Genomic DNA, 19,795 nt, shown 5'->3' with positions numbered 1-19,795 from the left:
TCCAACAGCAACCTAGTTTTCCCAGGAGGTCTCCCATCCAGGTACTGACCAGGCTCAACCCTGCTTAGCTTCAGTGGGCAACCGGTCTTGAAGTAGTCTTTCAGGTAAGTCTTTGGTAAGAAGCAGCGAAGAGCTAGAAGAGTCTACTTTGTGTAAGTGAGATCCAACAACTGACTGGAATGGGGTGTGTGTTTAAGTAGTGCTGGGATGATTAGATGCTGATGAGGTGCAGGTGATTCCAGGTGAGGGCATGCGCTGTGCTTAGAGAGGGAGAGGGACAGACAGACTCGTAGCAATTATAGCCTAGAGGTGTATTATGATAATAAAAATTTATTATAAAATGAATTATGAAAAGAGATTATAGCCTAAACTTTAGAACACAACTTTGGCAAAAGCTCTTTTCCAGGTGGTTGGTGTTCCAGCATTTCTGGATGGTCTAGTTATGTCTCCTATATTCACGAGACAAGCCTTACTAGCCCTAGAGCTTTCAGGTTTGATTTATGTGTGCCCACTTACCAATATCTATTAACAGAATATGGAAGAAAAGAATGAAGGAGGGTATTCTATGGACATTAAAAAAAAGATGCATTGTCATAGAATGGCAGTTATTTTATAATTCAATCAGTGGTGGCGCTAGGGCGGGGCTTGACGGGGCTATAGTCCCATCAGAAACTTGCTTAGCCCCGGCACAGCCCCCCCCAAGGATTTCCAAATTATTCTCCTGTTTTTTAACTCTCCGTGTCACTCTCATTAACATAGAAAAATAAACATTACAAATAAAAATAATATGTGTAATATGACTAATATGTGGCCTATAAACAATTGATATTATGGTGGAGGGGTCAAGCAATCAATGCACAAACTTTGCGCAATACGGTGAACGTCAATTCACTATAGAGAAAGTGAAAGTAAAAAAACTGACCGCTAACGCTGCATTAACGGCGCATATTCTCTCTGAGACAACGAGAGAATAGACCTGTTTTAAAAAATCTTTTTAAAAACATTTTCATCATGCAGTGATGCGCTATGAAATTATTGCGGGGCAATAATTTAATGTAATTTAATAATAAAAGTAATCTAATAATAATAATAGGCCTAATAATAAGAAGAATGTAACAGGACATTAATTGGAAATGCTAAATCCTCTTAATATTGCCAACTACACATTCTCTATTTTTCTGCAGTAATTAGGTAAAGAGTCACTTTTTGCAGTGCATGTTTTTACTGATCTCTATGTATTGAGTGTAGAAAACTTTAGTTCTTGCGTTGAACTGCATCGTGTTTAAGTTTCCGTGTCTGTGACTCTGGGAGCAACGCTCTCTTTGTCTATTGTTTGAGCTTTACATTACTGCTGGTTCTGCCCTTGTGAAAAGACAAACAAAATATTGTCTGTTCTTAATATGAGCTTGATATATAAGCTTTGTTGTTGCTCGAAATTTTCACTCATATGATGTTTCTTTGTTTAACATCAGATGGAAGAACACATGAATGTAAAAAAAGAGGAATCGTAACCTTGGATGTTTTGTATTGAAGAGACTGCAATATTGTAAGTGGTAGTACATTTTATTTGCAAAAAAAAATAAAAAATGATTAAAACACCATTACACAATAGTTCTGCAACAGTTGTAAATAATTATTAAAAAAGAAATGCAATAAACCTTCCAAGTGTTGTGCATCATAATGGTTTCATTTTTGCTGAAAAGCTAACAATAGTATCCGTTTAATAGCAGATGCCATTGTCATAATTTACCCTGTGTGATCTACAGGTCCTTTTCAAAAAATTAGCATATTGTGATAAAGTTCATTATTTTCTGTAATGTACTGATAAACATTAGACTTTCATATATTTTACATTCATTGCAACACAACTGAAGTAGTTCAAGCCTTTTATTGTTTTAATATTGATGATTTTGGCATACAGCTCATGAAAACCCAAAATTCCTATCTCAAAAAATTAGCATATCATGAAAAGGGTCTCTAATCGAGCTATTAACCTAATCATCTGAATCAACTAATTAACTCTAAACACCTGCAAAAGATTCCTGAGGCTTTTAAAAACTCCCAGCCTGGTTCATTACTCAAAACCGCAATCATGGGTAAGACTGCCGACCTGACTGCTGTCCAGAAGGCCATCATTGACACCCTCAAGCAAGAGGGTAAGACACAGAAAGAAATTTCTGAACGAATAGGCTGTTCCCAGAGTGCTGTATCAAGGCACCTCAGTGGGAAGTCTGTGGGAAGGAAAAAGTGTGGCAGAAAACGCAGCACAACGAGAAGAGGTGACCGGACCCTGAGGAAGATTGTGGAGAAGGACCGATTCCAGACCTTGGGGGACCTGCGGAAGCAGTGGACTGAGTCTGGAGTAGAAACATCCAGAGCCACCGTGTACAGGCGTGTGCAGGAAATGGGCTACAGGTGCCGCATTCCCCAGGTCAAGCCACTTTTGAACCAGAAACAGCGGCGGAAGCGCCTGACCTGGGCTACAGAGAAGCAGCACTGGACTGTTGCTCAGTGGTCCAAAGTACTTTTTTCGGATGAAAGCAAATTTTGCATGTCATTCGGAAATCAAGGTGCCAGAGTCTGGAGGAAGACTGGGGAGAGGGAAATGCCAAAATGCCTGAAGTCCAGTGTCAAGTACCCACAGTCAGTGATGCTGGTGTTGGTCCACTGTGTTTTATCAAGGGCAGGGTCAATGCAGCTAGCTATCAGGAGATTTTGGAGCACTTCATGCTTCCATCTGCTGAAAAGCTTTATGGAGATGAAGATTTCATTTTTCAGCACGACCTGGCACCTGCTCACAGTGCCAAAACCACTGGTAAATGGTTTACTGACCATTACTGTGCTCAATTGGCCTGCCAACTCTCCTGACCTGAACCCCATAGAGAATCTGTGGGATATTGTGAAAAGAAAGTTGAGAGACGCAAGACCCAACACTCTGGATGAGCTTAAGGCCGCTATCGAAGCATCCTGGGCCTCCATAACACCTCAGCAGTGCCACAGGCTGATTGCCTCCATGCCACGCCGCATTGAAGCAGTCATTTCTGCAAAAGGATTCCCGACCAAGTATTGAGTGCATAACTGAACATAATTATTTGAAGGTTGACTTTTTTTTTTGTATTAAAAACACTTTTCTTTTATTGGTCGGATGAAATATGCTAATTTTTTGAGATAGGAATTTTGGGTTTTCATGAGCTGTATGCCAAAATCATCAATATTAAAACAATAAAAGGCTTGAACTACTTCAGTTGTGTTGTAATGAATCTAAAATATATGAAAGTCTAATGTTTATCAGTACATTACAGAAAATAATGAACTTCATCACAATATGCTAATTTTTTGAAAAGGACCTGTATAGTGAGTGACAACATAACCCACTACTGGGACATGTTGTCACTGAAGGGTGACATATGTTCAGTAAACAGATTTACAAGTCTGCCCAGATGTACGTAGTTGTACAGTCAGACGGTAAGGTTTCACTGACTGTGTCCCACCATATACAAGTTTGAAGTCTGGTTCTCGTGCATCCTTTGCCCAGACCAGACGAAATCGCCGCAGCACCGTGACCAGGATGAGGAAGAGCTCCATGCAAGCTAGATTTTCTCCTAAACACACACGAGATCCTAGAAAACAAAGTACCATTACACAAACACACAGTTTGTTCTGATTCTAAAACACAGATGCACTTTCTAATGATTTTATGTACTGTTGCAGTCATACTAATGTCTCTGTCTGTGTAATATTAATATGCAAGTTTAAACAGCTCAGGGACTTCCACCACTGGCACTAGGATAAAGGAGTTGCTATTGATAAAGATCTACTGTGTTTTATCATTTAAAGACCTGAACATACCTGCAGAGAAAGGCATGAATGCATCGGGCTTCACAAATTCCCCCTTATCATTCAAGAAGTTTTGAGGGTTGAATTCATGGGGAAACTTCCACAGACTTTCCTCTCTGAGAGCAGATGACAGATAGGGGATAGCTGTTCACTGGAAGAACAAATGTTTTGAACAAAATTAGCAATTCTCCATTGCTGTTTAGGGGTTGCAATAATAATTTGGTTATGGATTGATTAGTTAAGATTAAATAATGGATAGTTGTTCTTAGTTACTCTCTCTTTTATGTCATTTTTTATTTGTGCCAGAGTAACTCTACAACTGCGATGTAAAGACAGTTGTTGCCATGCATAAATCCTAGTAAATGTCACCTTTGGGATGTTGTAGCCCCAGAGCTGAGTGTTGCTTGTGGCGGTGTGAAACTTACTAAGAGGAACAATGTCAGCAACACGCTGACCCTCATGAATCACTACTTGAACATAAGGCATGGCGTTGAGCACATCTGTCCTCAAATGTGACATGTTCACGATCACCAAGGACTTCAATCTCACACTGACATTGTTCTGAAAATGTATTTAAATTGACATTAAAAGAAAGCACACATTGAAAGATTGAATGCTATGAACAATTCACAAATATGAACATGACATCTTACCCACATAAATTACGTAAAAATGTGAGTGTGTGTGTGTATATATATATATATATATATATATATATATATATATATATATATATATATATATATAACAGTTAACAAATGTCAAAAATCATGTTTTTTCATTGTGCATTCCAATTAATCTCAAACATTTATTTTGATTAGGTAAAAATATATATAACTAACAAATACAACTAACTACCACAATAAAACATGATAACAAAATAAATCCAATCCAAAAATATGAATAATTTGTAATAAATAATTTTCACAGTATTTTTAAGTGCCCACGATAACAATATTGTGAATGTTCATTGTCGTTATATATTACATTAGTGAATACTTGCACATGTTGAGTGGAAACAGGGAGTGTACTTTTTAATCTGAATTGTCAGACAAATTTAAATTTTTCTGAGTTTTTGGAGGGATTATGTGTACAATCCATCTGATATGAAAGTGGTATGTGGAAACAGGAAGTTTAACTTCTGTTGCAACCTGAACCAATAGACAAAATGGCATATTCGTTTTTATTTTGAAATGACACATCAGTTAAAACGGTTGGAGTTCACCATGGAGTAGTGAACTTAATTTGAATTGAAACTAACTGTGTGGAAACGGAGTTTCCTTTTTAGAGCTATCCAAAATCAAAGACAAAACTGGTCATATGAGGTTTTTGTAGGGCTTTTATTATGTAATACTACATCACACAGTCCTAAAACTAACTGAATGACACCCTGGGGTTGTAAACTACTAATCTGAATTGAAAGTGGTGTGTGTAAACGGAGTTTCCTTTTAAGAGTAGTGGACTATTAATCTAAATGGAAACTGGTCTGTGGAAACAGGGAGTTTCTTTTTTTTTAGAGCTATCCAAAATCGAAGTCAAAATTGGTCATATATGAGATTTTGGAGGGCTTTTATTTTGTAATGCAACATCAGATCGTCTTGAAACTGGTTGAGTGACACCCTGGGGCAGTGGACTGTCAATCTGAATTGAAACTGTTCTGTGGAAACAGGGAGTTTCCTTTTCAGAGCTATCCAAAATCAAAGACAAAACTGGTCATATGAGGTTTTTGTAGGGCGTTTATTATGTAATACTACATCACACAGTCCTAAAACTAACTGAATGACACCCTGGGGTTGTAAACTACTAATCTGAATTGAAAGTGGTGTGTGTAAACGGAGTTTCCTTTTAAGAGCTATCCAAAATCAAAGACAAATCTGGTTATATATGAGTTTTTGGAGGGCTTTTATTTTGTAATGCAAACATCAGATCGTCTTGAAACTGGTTGAATGACACCCTGGGACAGTGGACTGTCAATCTGAATTGAAACTGTTCTGTGGAAACAGGGAGTTTCCTTTTTAGAGCTATCCAAAATCGAAGACAAAACTGGTCATATGAGGTTTTTGTAGGGCTTGTGTTATGTAATACTACATCACACAGTCCTAAAACTAACTGAATGACACCCTGGGGTTGTGAACTACTAATCTGAATTGAAAGTGGTGTGTGTAAACGGAGTTTCCTTTTAAGAGTAGTGGACTATTAATCTAAATGGAAACTGGTCTTTGGAAACAGGGAGTTTCTTTTTTTTAAGAGCCATCCAAAATCAAAGACAAAATTGGTCATATATGAGATTTTATTTTGATTTTATTTTGTAATAGGAAATCAGACAGTCCTGACATTGGGCAAATGACTTTCTGGAGTGGTGTACTGTTAATCAAAAGTTAAACTTTTTTGTGGAAACAGGGAGTTTTCTTTTTATAACTATGTGAATTTACTGATAAATATGGTTATATGCAAGTTAATGAAAGGCTTTTATTTTGTTATTTCTCATCAGACAGTTATTTTCATATTATTTGGAAATTGTACATTTAATATTACTCAACATTTGAAGTCATTTTCATTTTATCGTTTTTTAAATATTTGTATTATTTAGAATTTATTCATTCATTCATTCATTCATTCATTCATTATTGACAGAAGGCGCGTTTCCATTACAGATTTGTGCAAAACTTTGCCGATATTTTATAAATGTGGATAAAAAAGTATTATGAATTGACAGCGTTTCCATTAACAGATGTTATGCGACAAAAACTTATTTTTTTTCCTCTCGCGATAAGTCATGGCAACGTAATTTGATGGGATTTTGACGGATTTTGGCTATATTTAATCGAAGGAGGCGTGTGCATGCATCTTTACAAAAGCAGCACTGAGAGCTGCTTCAGAAACGTGTGCGGTGCGGCTCATATAAACACAAGCATAGGCTAGAGTGGCTGAGATCAACTCCAGTGGCTGTATCAGAGTCACACTGGGCCGAAATTCAGCTGCTGGCGGCTCTCCGTTTTTATGCTGTTGGGAGTTTTCTGGAGGTGGTTGGGGATGGATATGTGCTCGGTGTGGCGGTGTGTTCATTCAGTCACAAACATCCTGCTCCGTCACGCCACCGTTTATATATGTATGCCTTTAGCCAGGCGCGAAGTGATGGAGGCACATCAAGGCTTACTTCGCAATGCCATTGCAAGTAATTGGCCTTGTCCCCATCGCCACCCCATCAGCGCTCGACCAGGCCTTCATAATACACATGAACATGACAATATAAACGACCCTTTCAAAAGCAAGCGAAGCTAAACAGCCAGTTAATGTAGCTGGTTAAGGCAGTATAGCTTACTTTTGGCTGGGAGGTTGCGGGTTCGCACACTTGCAAAATTATACATACATAGCATATATATATATTCATGCAAAAGAGGCCCAACCAAGTATTGAGTGCATAGAAATTAACATACTTTTCAGAAGCCTGACATTTCTGTTTAAAATATCCTTTTTTTATTGATCTTATGTAATATTCTAATTTTCTGAGACACTGAATTTTGGGTTTTCATTATCTGTAAGCCATAATCATCAAAATTTAAAGACAAAGGCTTGAAATATTTCACTCTATGTGTAATGAATCTATATAATATATGGGTTTCAGTTTCTGAAATGAGTGACAGAAAATATTGACCTTTTTCACAATATTCTAATTTTCAGAGATGTACCTGTAAGGATTAAAGGTGTCACAGATGATTGCATATACCGGCACATTCCTCCAAATGTGAGCAGATATATTTGACCTCCTTAAGAATCCTCTGCTCCATACTTCTCTTTCCAAGGCCAAAATTCCTCAGTGTGGTCAGAGCAAAGCGTTGATGTTCTCACCAACTTTCTCCATAATTTGCCATGAGCACCCTTAAACAAAGTAATCAGTTAGGAAGCCTTTAAGCCAGGGATGTCAAACTCAGTTCAGAGTTTTGTTCCAACCCTGCCCCAATACACATACCATGTAGTTTTCAAATAAGCCTGATGGACCTGATTAGCTGGATCAGGTGTGTTTAATTAGAGCTAAACTCTGCAGGGCTGTGGCAGGAACTGCTTTAAGCTTTAAGCCCAGCATGCAGGGTTTTGATTATATTCTCTGCTTGTTACATGACTTATCATCATGTTGTCTGATCTGCCAGCAAACTCCAGTGACCAGTGCCTCCCTGATCGTTTTCTGACCTGTCAACACCACTGCCGGCTGGCTACCAATGAACAGCCCTTAGATTGACCCATAGCGCTGAGCTAACTGCACAAAAACATTCATGTTGAAGACCACAGACTCACAGCAACATGTTTTTGCTGTCATACTGTATGAATGAAGTCTGATTTACTTTCATCACTTGTTGCATCGATTATTTCAGTGTGAATATCCTACCAGTAATAATGTATTTTAAGGCAGCAGTCTCCAGTGTGTTTGAGACTGATGTGCTTACCTTGTCAAAGTCCTTTATCAGGTTTGTGTGGTCCAGTTGAAGCAAATTTCCAAAAAAACGGAACAGGAGTGGGTCCAGGGTGGAAGTTTTTGGGTCGCCGGATTCTGAACCACAAGTACAGAAGAAAGGCTCCGAGACACAACAGAACCAGTGCAGTCAACATGGTTACTGATCTACTGGACGGCCCGTCTGAAACCTGCTATTTAAAGGGGATGGGTGTATCGATCCTGAAGTACAATATGCATTGAATTGGACAAATAACCTATGTCAACGAATAATTGTGTAGGATAGAACTGATGTGTGTGTGTGGGTGCGGGTGCGGGTGTGCGTGTGGTGTTTCTGCAACTACGGGCTCTTATAAGTCCCAGCAGTGAAATTTTAGATTTATGTTCATATTTGTCATAAATATATTCACAGTGTCATTACACACCTTGACAATAGAAATATAATTAATGAAGCATTTATAGGTTCCCACAACTCTGGTCACAATGTTGAGATACCTAAAATAAGCTAATTGAAATACAATTTGACAATATTTCAAATGGAATTGTTTAATATACAATAAAATTTATAGCATCTTAAATTTTGTATTATTTACTGATCATTTTAATGATTTTTTTCAACTAAATGTGCCTGTCCCACACTTTTGAATCCTTACCGCAACAATGAAAAAAAGGCATTTATTATTACATTTTATCAAAGACAAATAAGTCTAGTTTCTATGGAAACAGAATCACTACCTCACCCACAAGATTCCAAAAATGTAAGGTAAATATCATCTTTTCTGTCAGTATTTATTGTGTGTCCGTACCATACAGCTTAATTCTGTACTTTAAACTACATTTGAAAAATAAATGTATATTACTGTTTAATTCATTAAGATGCTAATATTGAAAACTAATGTAGAAGACCTTGCTAGCTGCCAATGAACAATTTGAGGAGCACATAATGATAATTTAAATATTTAAGGGTAAATGTTTGTTGTGCTTGATTGTAGGGCTGCACAATTTGGTCAAAAATTTTGTTTTTTATATATCAGTATGACTAAATTTTGATTATTGTATTACTAAATAAAAACATTAAACTAGATAATAATTATTGATAATGATTATTATCAGTATATTTTACAGAAAACTGCAGCATTAATGGCTATAATTAATGGCCCATTAAAAGCCTAGGCTACCTGTTAACTTTTCAAAAAAATATTAGTTATTTTTCTGTTATTCAAAGTGTCAAAATATCATGTAGTGCAACTGTCTGGCCATAACTGTTTTGTGTAAACATCTTTGAAATTACCCTTAATTTATTGAAATTAATTTTCTGCACTATTTGTCATCATTTCCAAAGTGTTTTGTAATCCTGTATAAAACTGCAAAGCATTTGTATTTATATTTCCATCATAATATACAAACAAACTTTGTCCGATGAAATATCATGTGGTGCGACCATCAAGAAACTACCTTTTTGGGACTTTTATGTTGAAATCCATTCAAAGATAGGACTTTGCATAATATACCAATTTGCCAAGGACGCCAAGAATATCATGTGGTATGACCTCAAAAAACAAAACAAAACAAAAACAAAAAAACAACAAACACTAAGTTATTTCTGCAATTAATTATTTTAATTATAAATTTCATAGTGACATTTTGTGGCAAGCTAGCTTGTTTTGTTTGGGTGATAAATTATGTGCTTGTAAATTTTGACTGAATTTGAAAATATCATGTGGTGTGACCACTGCAGAGTGTTTTCCATTATAGATATGTCCCAGATTGGTATTTTTTTAGATTTTATATTCAATTGATGGTTTATACCTTATTTTAGTGTAATTTGGAATATATTTTTATGCAATTCGGTTTGTTTAATCTTTGTACAATATGAGAAAAACTGAAAAATAATTCAGAGCATGTAATTTTAGTTTGATAATTATGCATTTATTAGGTTTTTTTTTATTAGTATTTATTCTACCAGATTATACTGCCAAGCAAAGTAAAAAAAAAAAAAAAAGAAAACAAATTATATATATATATATATCACTATATTGTAATAATATATAATATTGTGCACAATCTGTCACGCCCACTGGACTGGTCAGTAGGTCATGCATGCGTTGATAGCGCTGAAGTAAGCTAACCCTGAAACAGAACCTACTCCGGAGCAGGTTATGTTCAGAGAGTATGTTGCTATGGCTACTTACATACTCTCAAAGTAACCTCTGTTTTTGGAACCGAAAACTGAGTTTATCTGCTTACTTACCTTAAACATACCCAGGTATGTCAGATAACCTGCTTTCTGGAATACCCCCCAACCCCCGATCGTATTTCACATTACTATATACTTGCTACTGAAAAAAAACAATAAAACCATCACAGAAAGTTTTAATGGTTTTCACTACAAATACCATTACAAGCATTACAAATAATCAACTTTTAACCATTAAAACCATTAAAAAAATGGTTTTCTGTAGTGTGTTTTGGGACATATTCAATTAGTATTTATTGGTTTTAACAAGCTAGAATGTAGACCAATAGAAGGTGACCAATTACCAGTAGAGACCAATAAGGTCCATTATAGTGTCCAGTAAAACCAATACAGGCCCCATTATAACCAGTAAAACCATTACAAATTTTGTAGTGGTGTCTATTGTTTTTTTTAGAAGGGTAGGAGGCCAGAAATGGATTACGAGAGGTTCATCCTCAAAGTTGAAAGACACATATTGTTATATGACACCACAAATCCTTTTTACAAGGACAATTCCAAAAGGGACAAGGCGTGGAGTTTAATTGCAGGAGTTGTATGAGTGGAATAAACAGAATTAAACCAGAAAAAACGTTTAACATTTAACCACCCACACGGAAATAACCTATATAAACATATATGTTTTAATATAGGTTTTGATATATGTTTTTAATGTATGTGACATATATAAAATTGGCCGTTTTCCTATAATATATGTACATATATGCACATATATGTACACATATATGCGTACATATATGTACACATATATGCGTACATATATGTACACATATATGTGCATACATGTACCTATATAGGTACATATATGCATGTGTATATATATGTGTGCGTATATGCACCTATATGTTTACCTATATATTAGTAAAATTATTAAAATCCATAGCTGCTAGACAACATAAATAAAAATGTCGAAATTTACATTTACATGTACATATAGGGCTTATATGTGGATATAAAGAAGCAATACAGGAGACCTATATGGCCTTTATATGCACATATATGCACCTCAATTTTGCCTATATGTGGCATATATACGCATATATGCAGCATATATGTTATCATATATGTGCATATATACTGCATATAGGTTTCATATATGCACATATATCCTCATATAGGTTCTTTCCATGTGGGCAACCATGTTAGAACACACAAAAAACAAAAAAAACATGAAAAACAATGTTGGACAGGCAAATGTGGTCTCGTGAATCCCGTCGCCTGTGCATGTAATGATACATGTAATTAGAATTTAATGTGTTGTTAATACTGCAAATGCATTTTTAAGAAGAGGCTTGCAAAAATGATGCACTATATTTTTAAGTAAATCTAGCATTTAATTTTTTTCACTGTGTATATTCTGTCAGTCATATCTTGCAAGTCAGACAAAAGATAATCAGAGGAAACACTGTGTGTTCAAACTGCAACAAGACAAACAGTAGCCTACCCAAGATTTGAAAAGCCAGAGCTATTTTGTAACCTTACCAGCTGATTTGCAAGTTAGATCACTCCTTGAAAATGACAACTTTAGAGATTCACTCAACAATAGATTTTCAAGAGCAACATCATAAATGTCCCAAGGACATTTTCTGGTGATATGTACAAGGAGTTCTCACATCCGGGTGGTATTTTGCACAATAAGAATAACCTTTTGTGTTCAATTCAGATGGAAGTCCCTTATACAAGCCACAGGTACTTCAGTATGGTCAATACAGCTGGCTATAAATGAAATTCCACCTGCAGAACGTAGAAAAAAACATGATGCTTGCTGGTCTGTGGCATGGGAAAGGGGAACCCCAGATGGATATTTTTAGTCACAGATTTGTAAAGCAAAAAAAAAAAAAGGTCACAGATGGGGTGATGTGGTGGAACAAGATCACAACTACGTGGATAAAAACTAAACTCATGGGATAATGTTGTTGTATAACTCCGTTACTTGTTACGATTCTGTATGTCCTTCCCCCTCTCTTATCACAATGCGCGCCCTCACCAGGAATCACCTGTGTATTAATTCAAGCCATCTGCACCTCATCAGCACCTAATCAGCACAGCACTACCTAAGCGCACACACTCCACTCCAGTCAGTGGTTGGATCGCACTTACGTGAAGTAGACTCTCCTGGCTCTTCACTGCTTCTTACCAAAGACTTCCCTGAAAGACTACTTTCCTCCTACTCCTCTCCATTGTTGGTTTCCTGTGTCTAAATCGTCTGTCTTCCTCCATCCGTCATCCCGGGGTGTGTGCTGCTTCCACAAGTTCCTGGCAAGATGCAACATCTCTCAGTATATCCTTTCTTCATTTTATTCAAGATTCAAGTCTCAACTCGCCTTCATCTGCCTTATTTACTCTGCTAAATCAATAAACATCCTGCATTGTTCACTAATCCTCTGTGTCCCGACTACTACCGTAACATTACTAGACCCCTGATGCAAAACATCACCCAGTTTAATGGCTATCATGGCTGTGGGTTTTATCATCCAGGACAATATATCTGTGGAGCAATCAGGTATCCAGTTAGTGAGGAGTAGCATGCTGACAGAAAGGTAAATGATCCAAGACATGGAAGGGGAATGAGGACGACAATATTAGAGGGGTCAATTTGCCATATTTTGATGTGGTTTATGGATTTGTGCCAGATATGCAGGACAGATAGAGATTGTATTTTAATTCTTGAATTCTGAGGTCATTCACTCCACAGATTGCTTAAGACCAGTCAGGTCAAATGACACTGCAGTGCTTTTGAAGGATGGAACGTTTGGCATTGTCAACAAGATCTTAACTTTGTGTATTGATGAGTCAGAGAGCTGCATTGTGCTGTTAAAAGAAATCTGTCCTGTTGATGTGCCCCTTTTGCAGAATGGGAGATTAAGGATTTTTCTTTCCCAAGTTTTAGAATGCTTTGCGCATTTAGGTCAATTACGGGCAGTTCCTCCAACCGAATGGGGAACAAATGCTTGCACAACTTCACTATAATGAAAACTGTGTTTCCAAACACTGTTGAAAGGGGCATTTAATTAAATTTAATTAAATAGATGGAAACATTACTGTTTGTCGTCGTGACGTATTGTCAAGTATGGTGACCCATACTCGAAATTGGTGCTCTGCGTTTAACCCATCCAAGTGCACAAGTGAACAAATGCACACACACACACACACACACACCGGCAGCCATGCTGCGGCGCCCGGGGAGCAATTGGGGGTTCGGTGCCTTGCTCAAGGGCACCTCAGTCGTGGTATTGAGGGTGGAGAGAGCGCTGGACATTCACTCCCCCCACCTACAATCCCTGCCGGCCGGGGACTCGAACCCGCAACCTTTCGATTACGAGTCCGACTCTCTAACCATTAGGCCACGACTTCCCCAGCTTGCACATGTATAATAGTCACTCTTATGATGATTTTGTACTATTTTACTTATAGTATTTACTTGTGGTTTTTTTTTTTTTTTATCCTACCAATGTACTTGCAATCATTTTAAATATGAGTATAATATTGTACATAGTGAGCATATGGCCTCTGTGGACCTCTGTCTTGTTTCATCTTAAAATGATAGAATCTGAATAATCCTACTTAAGATCACTACATTAAATTCTGCAAAGTTTCACAATTATTTGTTGTGTGAGTCAATCTGTCTTTCTGTCTGTTTGTGCCAGGATACAGTTTTGTTCCCTTAAAGAAGATTTAAACAGCTGTTTTTGCTCATTCCATGTGTGTTTAACGGGACAGTGGGCCATACAGTATGTTTTGGGTGAGTTACTACTTTTTGCATGTATGCAGTAGGGTTTTGATGTCCCATAAAACAGCTTTGACAATTATAACATTGGGGGGGAATCAACTTATTGGCATTCAGCACAAGAAATTCTTAAACAAACATGCTATAATTCAGGTCATTCATTCAAAGCAAGCAAGAAATGGCTTCAACGTATCTTTGTGTGACAATCCCCATTGAGCACTGCAATGGGTTGTGTGGAACATAATTAAATGTTTTCAATTCAACATACTATAAATGTTGTTACTGGGTCAATGTATATCAACTCAACCAGGCAGTTTTAGATCTTGATCATTTTCATCTGGTGAAAGTGGTACATATTAAGTAAAATAAATATTAAATGCATGGATTAATATACTTAATATTTCAGCAATCCTTAAGCAAAATTGTATGCCAATGGACCGTGATAGTTCCAAAATGTGAAAAAGCACTTTTCCCCAAAAAAGTTTGCATGCCTGTAATTCAAGAAGCATCAAACATATACATATTTTAGGCTGTGGTTCTTTTTAAAAAAAAAAAAAAAAATTTCCAACTATCAAAACAACTTCATGATTCCCCAGCTGGTCTACCAGCTACAACCAGGTTTGACCAGCTAATAACTAGTTTAAACCAGCTTGAACCAGCTACCATCTTAAACTGGTATTAGCTGGATTCTCCAGTAACAAAAATATAACCTAATAAACTGCAATTAAGGCGTGTATGTTAAAATATTTCAATGTAGCCTACATTTGAATTCAGTGTACATATTTTTCCTTTTCAACAAAATCGTTTTTCTACCAATATAAGTTTAAAAGTATAAAACAAAGAAATCCAAAAAACACAGTAAAAGGACAGTATAAAACAAAACATCAGTAGTTTTATACCTGCTTGTGCTGTGTGTAGTGCGCAGGCGCGTTGTGTTTAATTACAAATGGGATGGTGCTCCCAGCTCTCAGCGGGACTCACACACACGCCTGCGGGACACACCGCGAGGAGGACACCGCGACCAGTGTCATCTAAACCGGCCTGACCGACCCACATCCACTGAGCGGTAAGACCTGAGACATTGTGAAAGTATCTGTACTCGCCGCTTTATGTTTAAGCAGCTTTGGTGAGTTTATAGCTAGCCTACTACTGTAACTGATTGACAGTGAGCTAAACAGACCGCGAATTATCACCAGGTTCAAATAAGTGAAATTAATCTCCTGAACACACATTAAAAAAAAAATTATAGTGAGATATTTGGGCGTTCATGTCTGGAGGGAACGGATAACTCGACAATAGTTGGTCAGTCCCACCTAAGTTACACTGTATATTGATGCAAGCCCATTGTGTCAACTATCCTGCTGTAAATACATTAACTTACAGCGAACTTCAACTAAATAAAGTCGTCTAACTATAAAAGAGCTGTGTGAAATACAGCTATAAAGTGTTTTGATCGTCGTTAAGCGTTGTCCAGAATAAAGGGTGTGTCTCTGTCTGAAAACAGCACGTCAACTTTCTAAATGTGTAATGCACACGAGCCAGTTCTCATTACTTTCTCTTTCATTTCATTGATAGATGCTCACATTGTGCTACAGGTGTGTGACAACTAACACATGGATAACACCAAGATTTTAGAATAAAAATGTGTGCATATATATATATATATATATATATATATATATATATATAAGGAAAAGGAAGTGTCAATAAAGTCACAATCATAAAATATTGCAACAATACAAAATCGCATTTCAATTTAATGCTGTTTAAGGTAGTTTTAGATTCATTATGCTGTATGCCACTGCTGTCATACCTGCAGCTTCATGGTTTATGACCAGTGTTGGCCTAGTTACTCAAAGAATGTAATACTCATTACTAGTTACTCCTTTCAAAAGTAATATTGTTACTTTACTTATTACTTTCTGGGAACAGTAATTAGTTACACTACTAGTTACATTACTTTTTCTTCACGCCCCACAGAAGTTATAACTGTGTATCTCCCACATAAAATTCTTCTAGAATGTTACTAATAACATATTTCTGCCTCATCATTTGACCAAAATCCACATTGGATCGCAGTCAGAAGTTATTACAAACACTCAATAGTGACTGATAGTGACATTCAAGTAGAAGTGTTGTATTAATCTCATTAATTGTCATGTGTAGCTTGAAGCTAATTGTAATTTCTCCGTTACCCATATACGATTATATTTCATTATGAATTTGATCGAATCACATAAGTTTGTATGAAACTATTTAATTTTCCAAAAAGATTTTTAATTATAGTAATATAATGTACCGCATGCTGATCAGAAGGATGTGGGTGGGATGTAATGCCAGAGTAAAGTAAAGCCACAACTTACACAATAGTGTTCAGATCATCTTTTTTCCTGACAAAATCAATATAATGCAAGATTTCTATCTGCTGAATGTAAGCTTTTCCATATTCCAAGCTTGCCTGCTGCACTGGGGACATCACATGCATGCGCGAGTCGTGAAAACTATGAATATAAATCTAGGAATTATTTGATTGTTGGATTTTAAATCAGCGGGGTTGAGGCATCAAAAGTAACTAAGCTGTTTTATGGATGGTAACTGTAATATTATTATTGAAATCTTATTAGTAATTAGTTACACTACTAGTTACTGCAAAAGTAATATTATTATAGTAACTAAGTTACTAGTAACTAGTTACTGCCCAACACTGTTTACAACATTTTACTGGCATGACCAAACCTATTTAATATATAACTTCTGTTTTCTTAAGGTAATTTCAACCTTTTTTTTTTTTTTGGGGGGGCAATTTTCTCCTGAAGCATAACTTGGCCAAAACAAAACAAAACACTACAGCACTTTCCTAAACACCTGTCACAACAAATAGTGTGTGGTGTTATGCATTTGTTGTGATGTGTATGCAAAAAAGGGTCACAATTATAATTGTAGTTTAAATATGAACATCACTACTAAGTAATAGAAGATAATACAGAAATTGTAATGAAATAATGAAGTGATTGACATTAAGAGTTAATAAGGTTTGCATTTATTGCAAAAGTTGGGTAGTTGTTTGTTACACAATTAAATGTGCATACTTAAAAAAACTGTACTTGCAGATAATATAATATTTATTAAATAAAAGGCCACTTACCTACTTAAAGTCACTTTCATGACTAAGTTTCTAAGTACATTTTTAAAAAGGGAACTTTGTAATGTCAAAATAAATTTGTTAATAGTATTTTCTTTTGCTGTATTTTAAAGACACATTTCTTTTGATGTGTTGACTAACATTCAGTACTAAAGCACATGTAAAGTACTTGATGAGAGTTCTTTTAAATGCGTTGTGTTATTACAAAGGTAACACAATGTAAATGTACTGATTTGCAATTTACTTATTACAAATGTGTAATTACAAATATATTTAAATACATTACAAGAGTTTCAATAAAATGACCTTAAAATATATTTCCCACAAATACTTGTAGAAAGAAGAGACTTGAAGAAACCACAAGAGACCACATTTCAAAGACAATAGAAGTAATTATGAAATTACACATAAAGGTTTAGTCTACTTACTGTAATCCTACGCAAGTGGGCCAAAAATCACTCTAAAGTTCAGCTAATTGTATTTAATATAAACTATAATTATGCAGTTTATATATGTATATAAGTGTCTGAAAATGTTACATTCAGTTAACACTTAAATATATTATTTTAAAGTGTATTATTTACATAAGTACTCTTTTTAAAAGTATGCTAAAGTGTATTTCTCATTCGCAAGGGTTTGAAAGTGGTTTCTATGGATACTTGCTGATTTAAACTGCTGGTGTTGGCTCTTGCTTTCTTGAACATAAGCCATTCTGACTGGCCATAAAACAAATAAACAGAGTGTTATGATATGATCCATTTGTGCAGCTTTAACTGTCTGGTTGTGACCGGCTAGTCAAGAAGTCAATGTGCTTTGCTCAATTCATTAGTCACATCAGCAACATCACTATGCCCATGCCAAAAATACAAGGACATGAAATGCCAGTAGTACCACAGTTGCATACTCTTACCTGCCAATGTTAAGTTTGGCTAAACAAGACTTGATGAGATCTATTCTAAAACATATTTAACTGTTTGTCAGCTATCAGATATGGTCATTGATCTCCAGTGGCTTTATATGTGTTGTAATCAATAACACTCTTCAACATAAAGGAGATCAATGCAAGACTCATTAACAGTCGTGTGACCCTCTGACCACCTAGCACTGTTTGTTCTGCCAATGTGGCTTTACTGTGATCTGTCGGTGCAAAATTGTTTATTGGTATCAAGTGTAAAGTACACTACCATTCAAAAATGTAGGGGCAGTAAAATGTATTGTTTGGAAGAAACTAGCCTAATACTTTAGTGCATTAAAGGATTATTTATAGAATGATTTCTGAAGGATCATGTGACACTGAAGACTATAGTAATGCTGCTGAAAACACAGCTTTGTCATCACATTTTAAACTATATTAAAACCGTTATTTTAAATTATAACATTTCACAATATTACTGTTTTACTGTAAATTTGATTAAATAAATGCAGCCTTAATAAACATAAGAGACTTCTTTCAAGAAAACAGTAAAACAGATCTGAACAGTAGTGTCTCCTTGTTGTTTTTAAGATGGCGGATGAGGAACTGGTGAAGAAGATGGTACGGGCGGTGCTCCAGTCCAGTAAGAGTGCCGTGTCACTGTCTAACCTGCAGGTAGAGTATAAAGACCTGACAGGTGAGCTCATACCTTATAAACAGTTGGGGTATGCCACTCTGGACGCCCTCCTGCACAGCATGCCTTCGGTCGTGAAACTGGATAAAGGGCAGTCTGGGGAGGTAAGTCTCTCACTTGCCTTTTGAAATTCAGCAGGTATATGTGAATACTAAAACTGTAAATGGTTAAAACCCATAGGTGGTATGCCATGCTACCACAGGAAACGAGATGACCCACATTACTAAGCTTGCGGCCCGTCAGCACACAGCTAAGAGGACTGGCCGACCTCAAGTGGTGAACTGTCAAATGAGAGTCAAACCAGCAGCTCCTCTTGCACTGAACGGTGAGACTCTGATTAGTTTTGTTAAATATGACTGTGCATGCAACTCTTACTTTAAAGTGTTATTCAGAATACATTATATAGAGAATGCATGCTAAATATATATAAAGTTAATTGTCAAGTCAAGTCTGCTTTATTGTCAATTCTTCCACATGTACGGCACATACATACAGAGAACTGAAATTGCGTTACTCTCAGACCCTTGGTGCATACAGTTAACATTAAACACTGACAGTAGACGTTCAAATACAGATAAATACAGTTTAAACATATGTACATACAACTATACAGATATACAAATGAGGACATTGTAGAAAAATAAAGAGAGAGATGGATAAAGTGGCATAAGGCACATGGCACATAGAGTGCAAACCAGTTAAATAAAACAAAACTGTGCAGATATATGTGTAGTGCAAGAAGAGCTTATCAGTCTTAAAGTGACAAGAGAACAGTCTTTTA

The 19,795-nt window shown here is 36.3% G+C and overlaps 1 protein-coding gene and 1 pseudogene across 2 annotated transcripts in view; one reads left to right on the top strand and one right to left on the bottom strand.

The window, feature by feature from the left end:
* Positions 1–3,374: 3,374 nt before the first annotated feature.
* On the bottom strand, positions 3,375–8,442 carry LOC306881484 (cytochrome P450 2B1-like; annotated as a pseudogene). Its single transcript has 7 exons — positions 8,280–8,442; positions 7,937–8,092; positions 7,565–7,716; positions 4,155–4,398; positions 3,850–3,981; positions 3,482–3,620; positions 3,375–3,393 (listed from the first exon to the last, which is right to left on the bottom strand). The product of its transcript is annotated as a cytochrome P450 2B1-like (transcript).
* A 6,744-nt stretch (positions 8,443–15,186) lies between these two features.
* Positions 15,187–19,795, top strand: part of tdrd7b (tudor domain containing 7 b) — a 31,133-nt gene continuing 26,524 nt past the window's right edge. The window contains exons 1-3 of the mRNA XM_079432003.1: positions 15,187–15,331; positions 18,912–19,118; positions 19,195–19,339. Of these exons, the coding sequence (XP_079288129.1) occupies positions 18,912–19,118; positions 19,195–19,339 (352 nt within the window). The 5' untranslated portion in view covers positions 15,187–15,331. The remainder of the gene's footprint in view (positions 15,332–18,911; positions 19,119–19,194; positions 19,340–19,795) is intronic.

The sequence above is a fragment of the Barbus barbus genome, assembly GCF_936440315.1.
Source record: "Barbus barbus genome assembly, chromosome: 2".
Classification (NCBI taxonomy): domain Eukaryota; kingdom Metazoa; phylum Chordata; class Actinopteri; order Cypriniformes; family Cyprinidae; genus Barbus; species Barbus barbus.
This window is presented reverse-complemented; position numbering and strand designations above follow the sequence as displayed.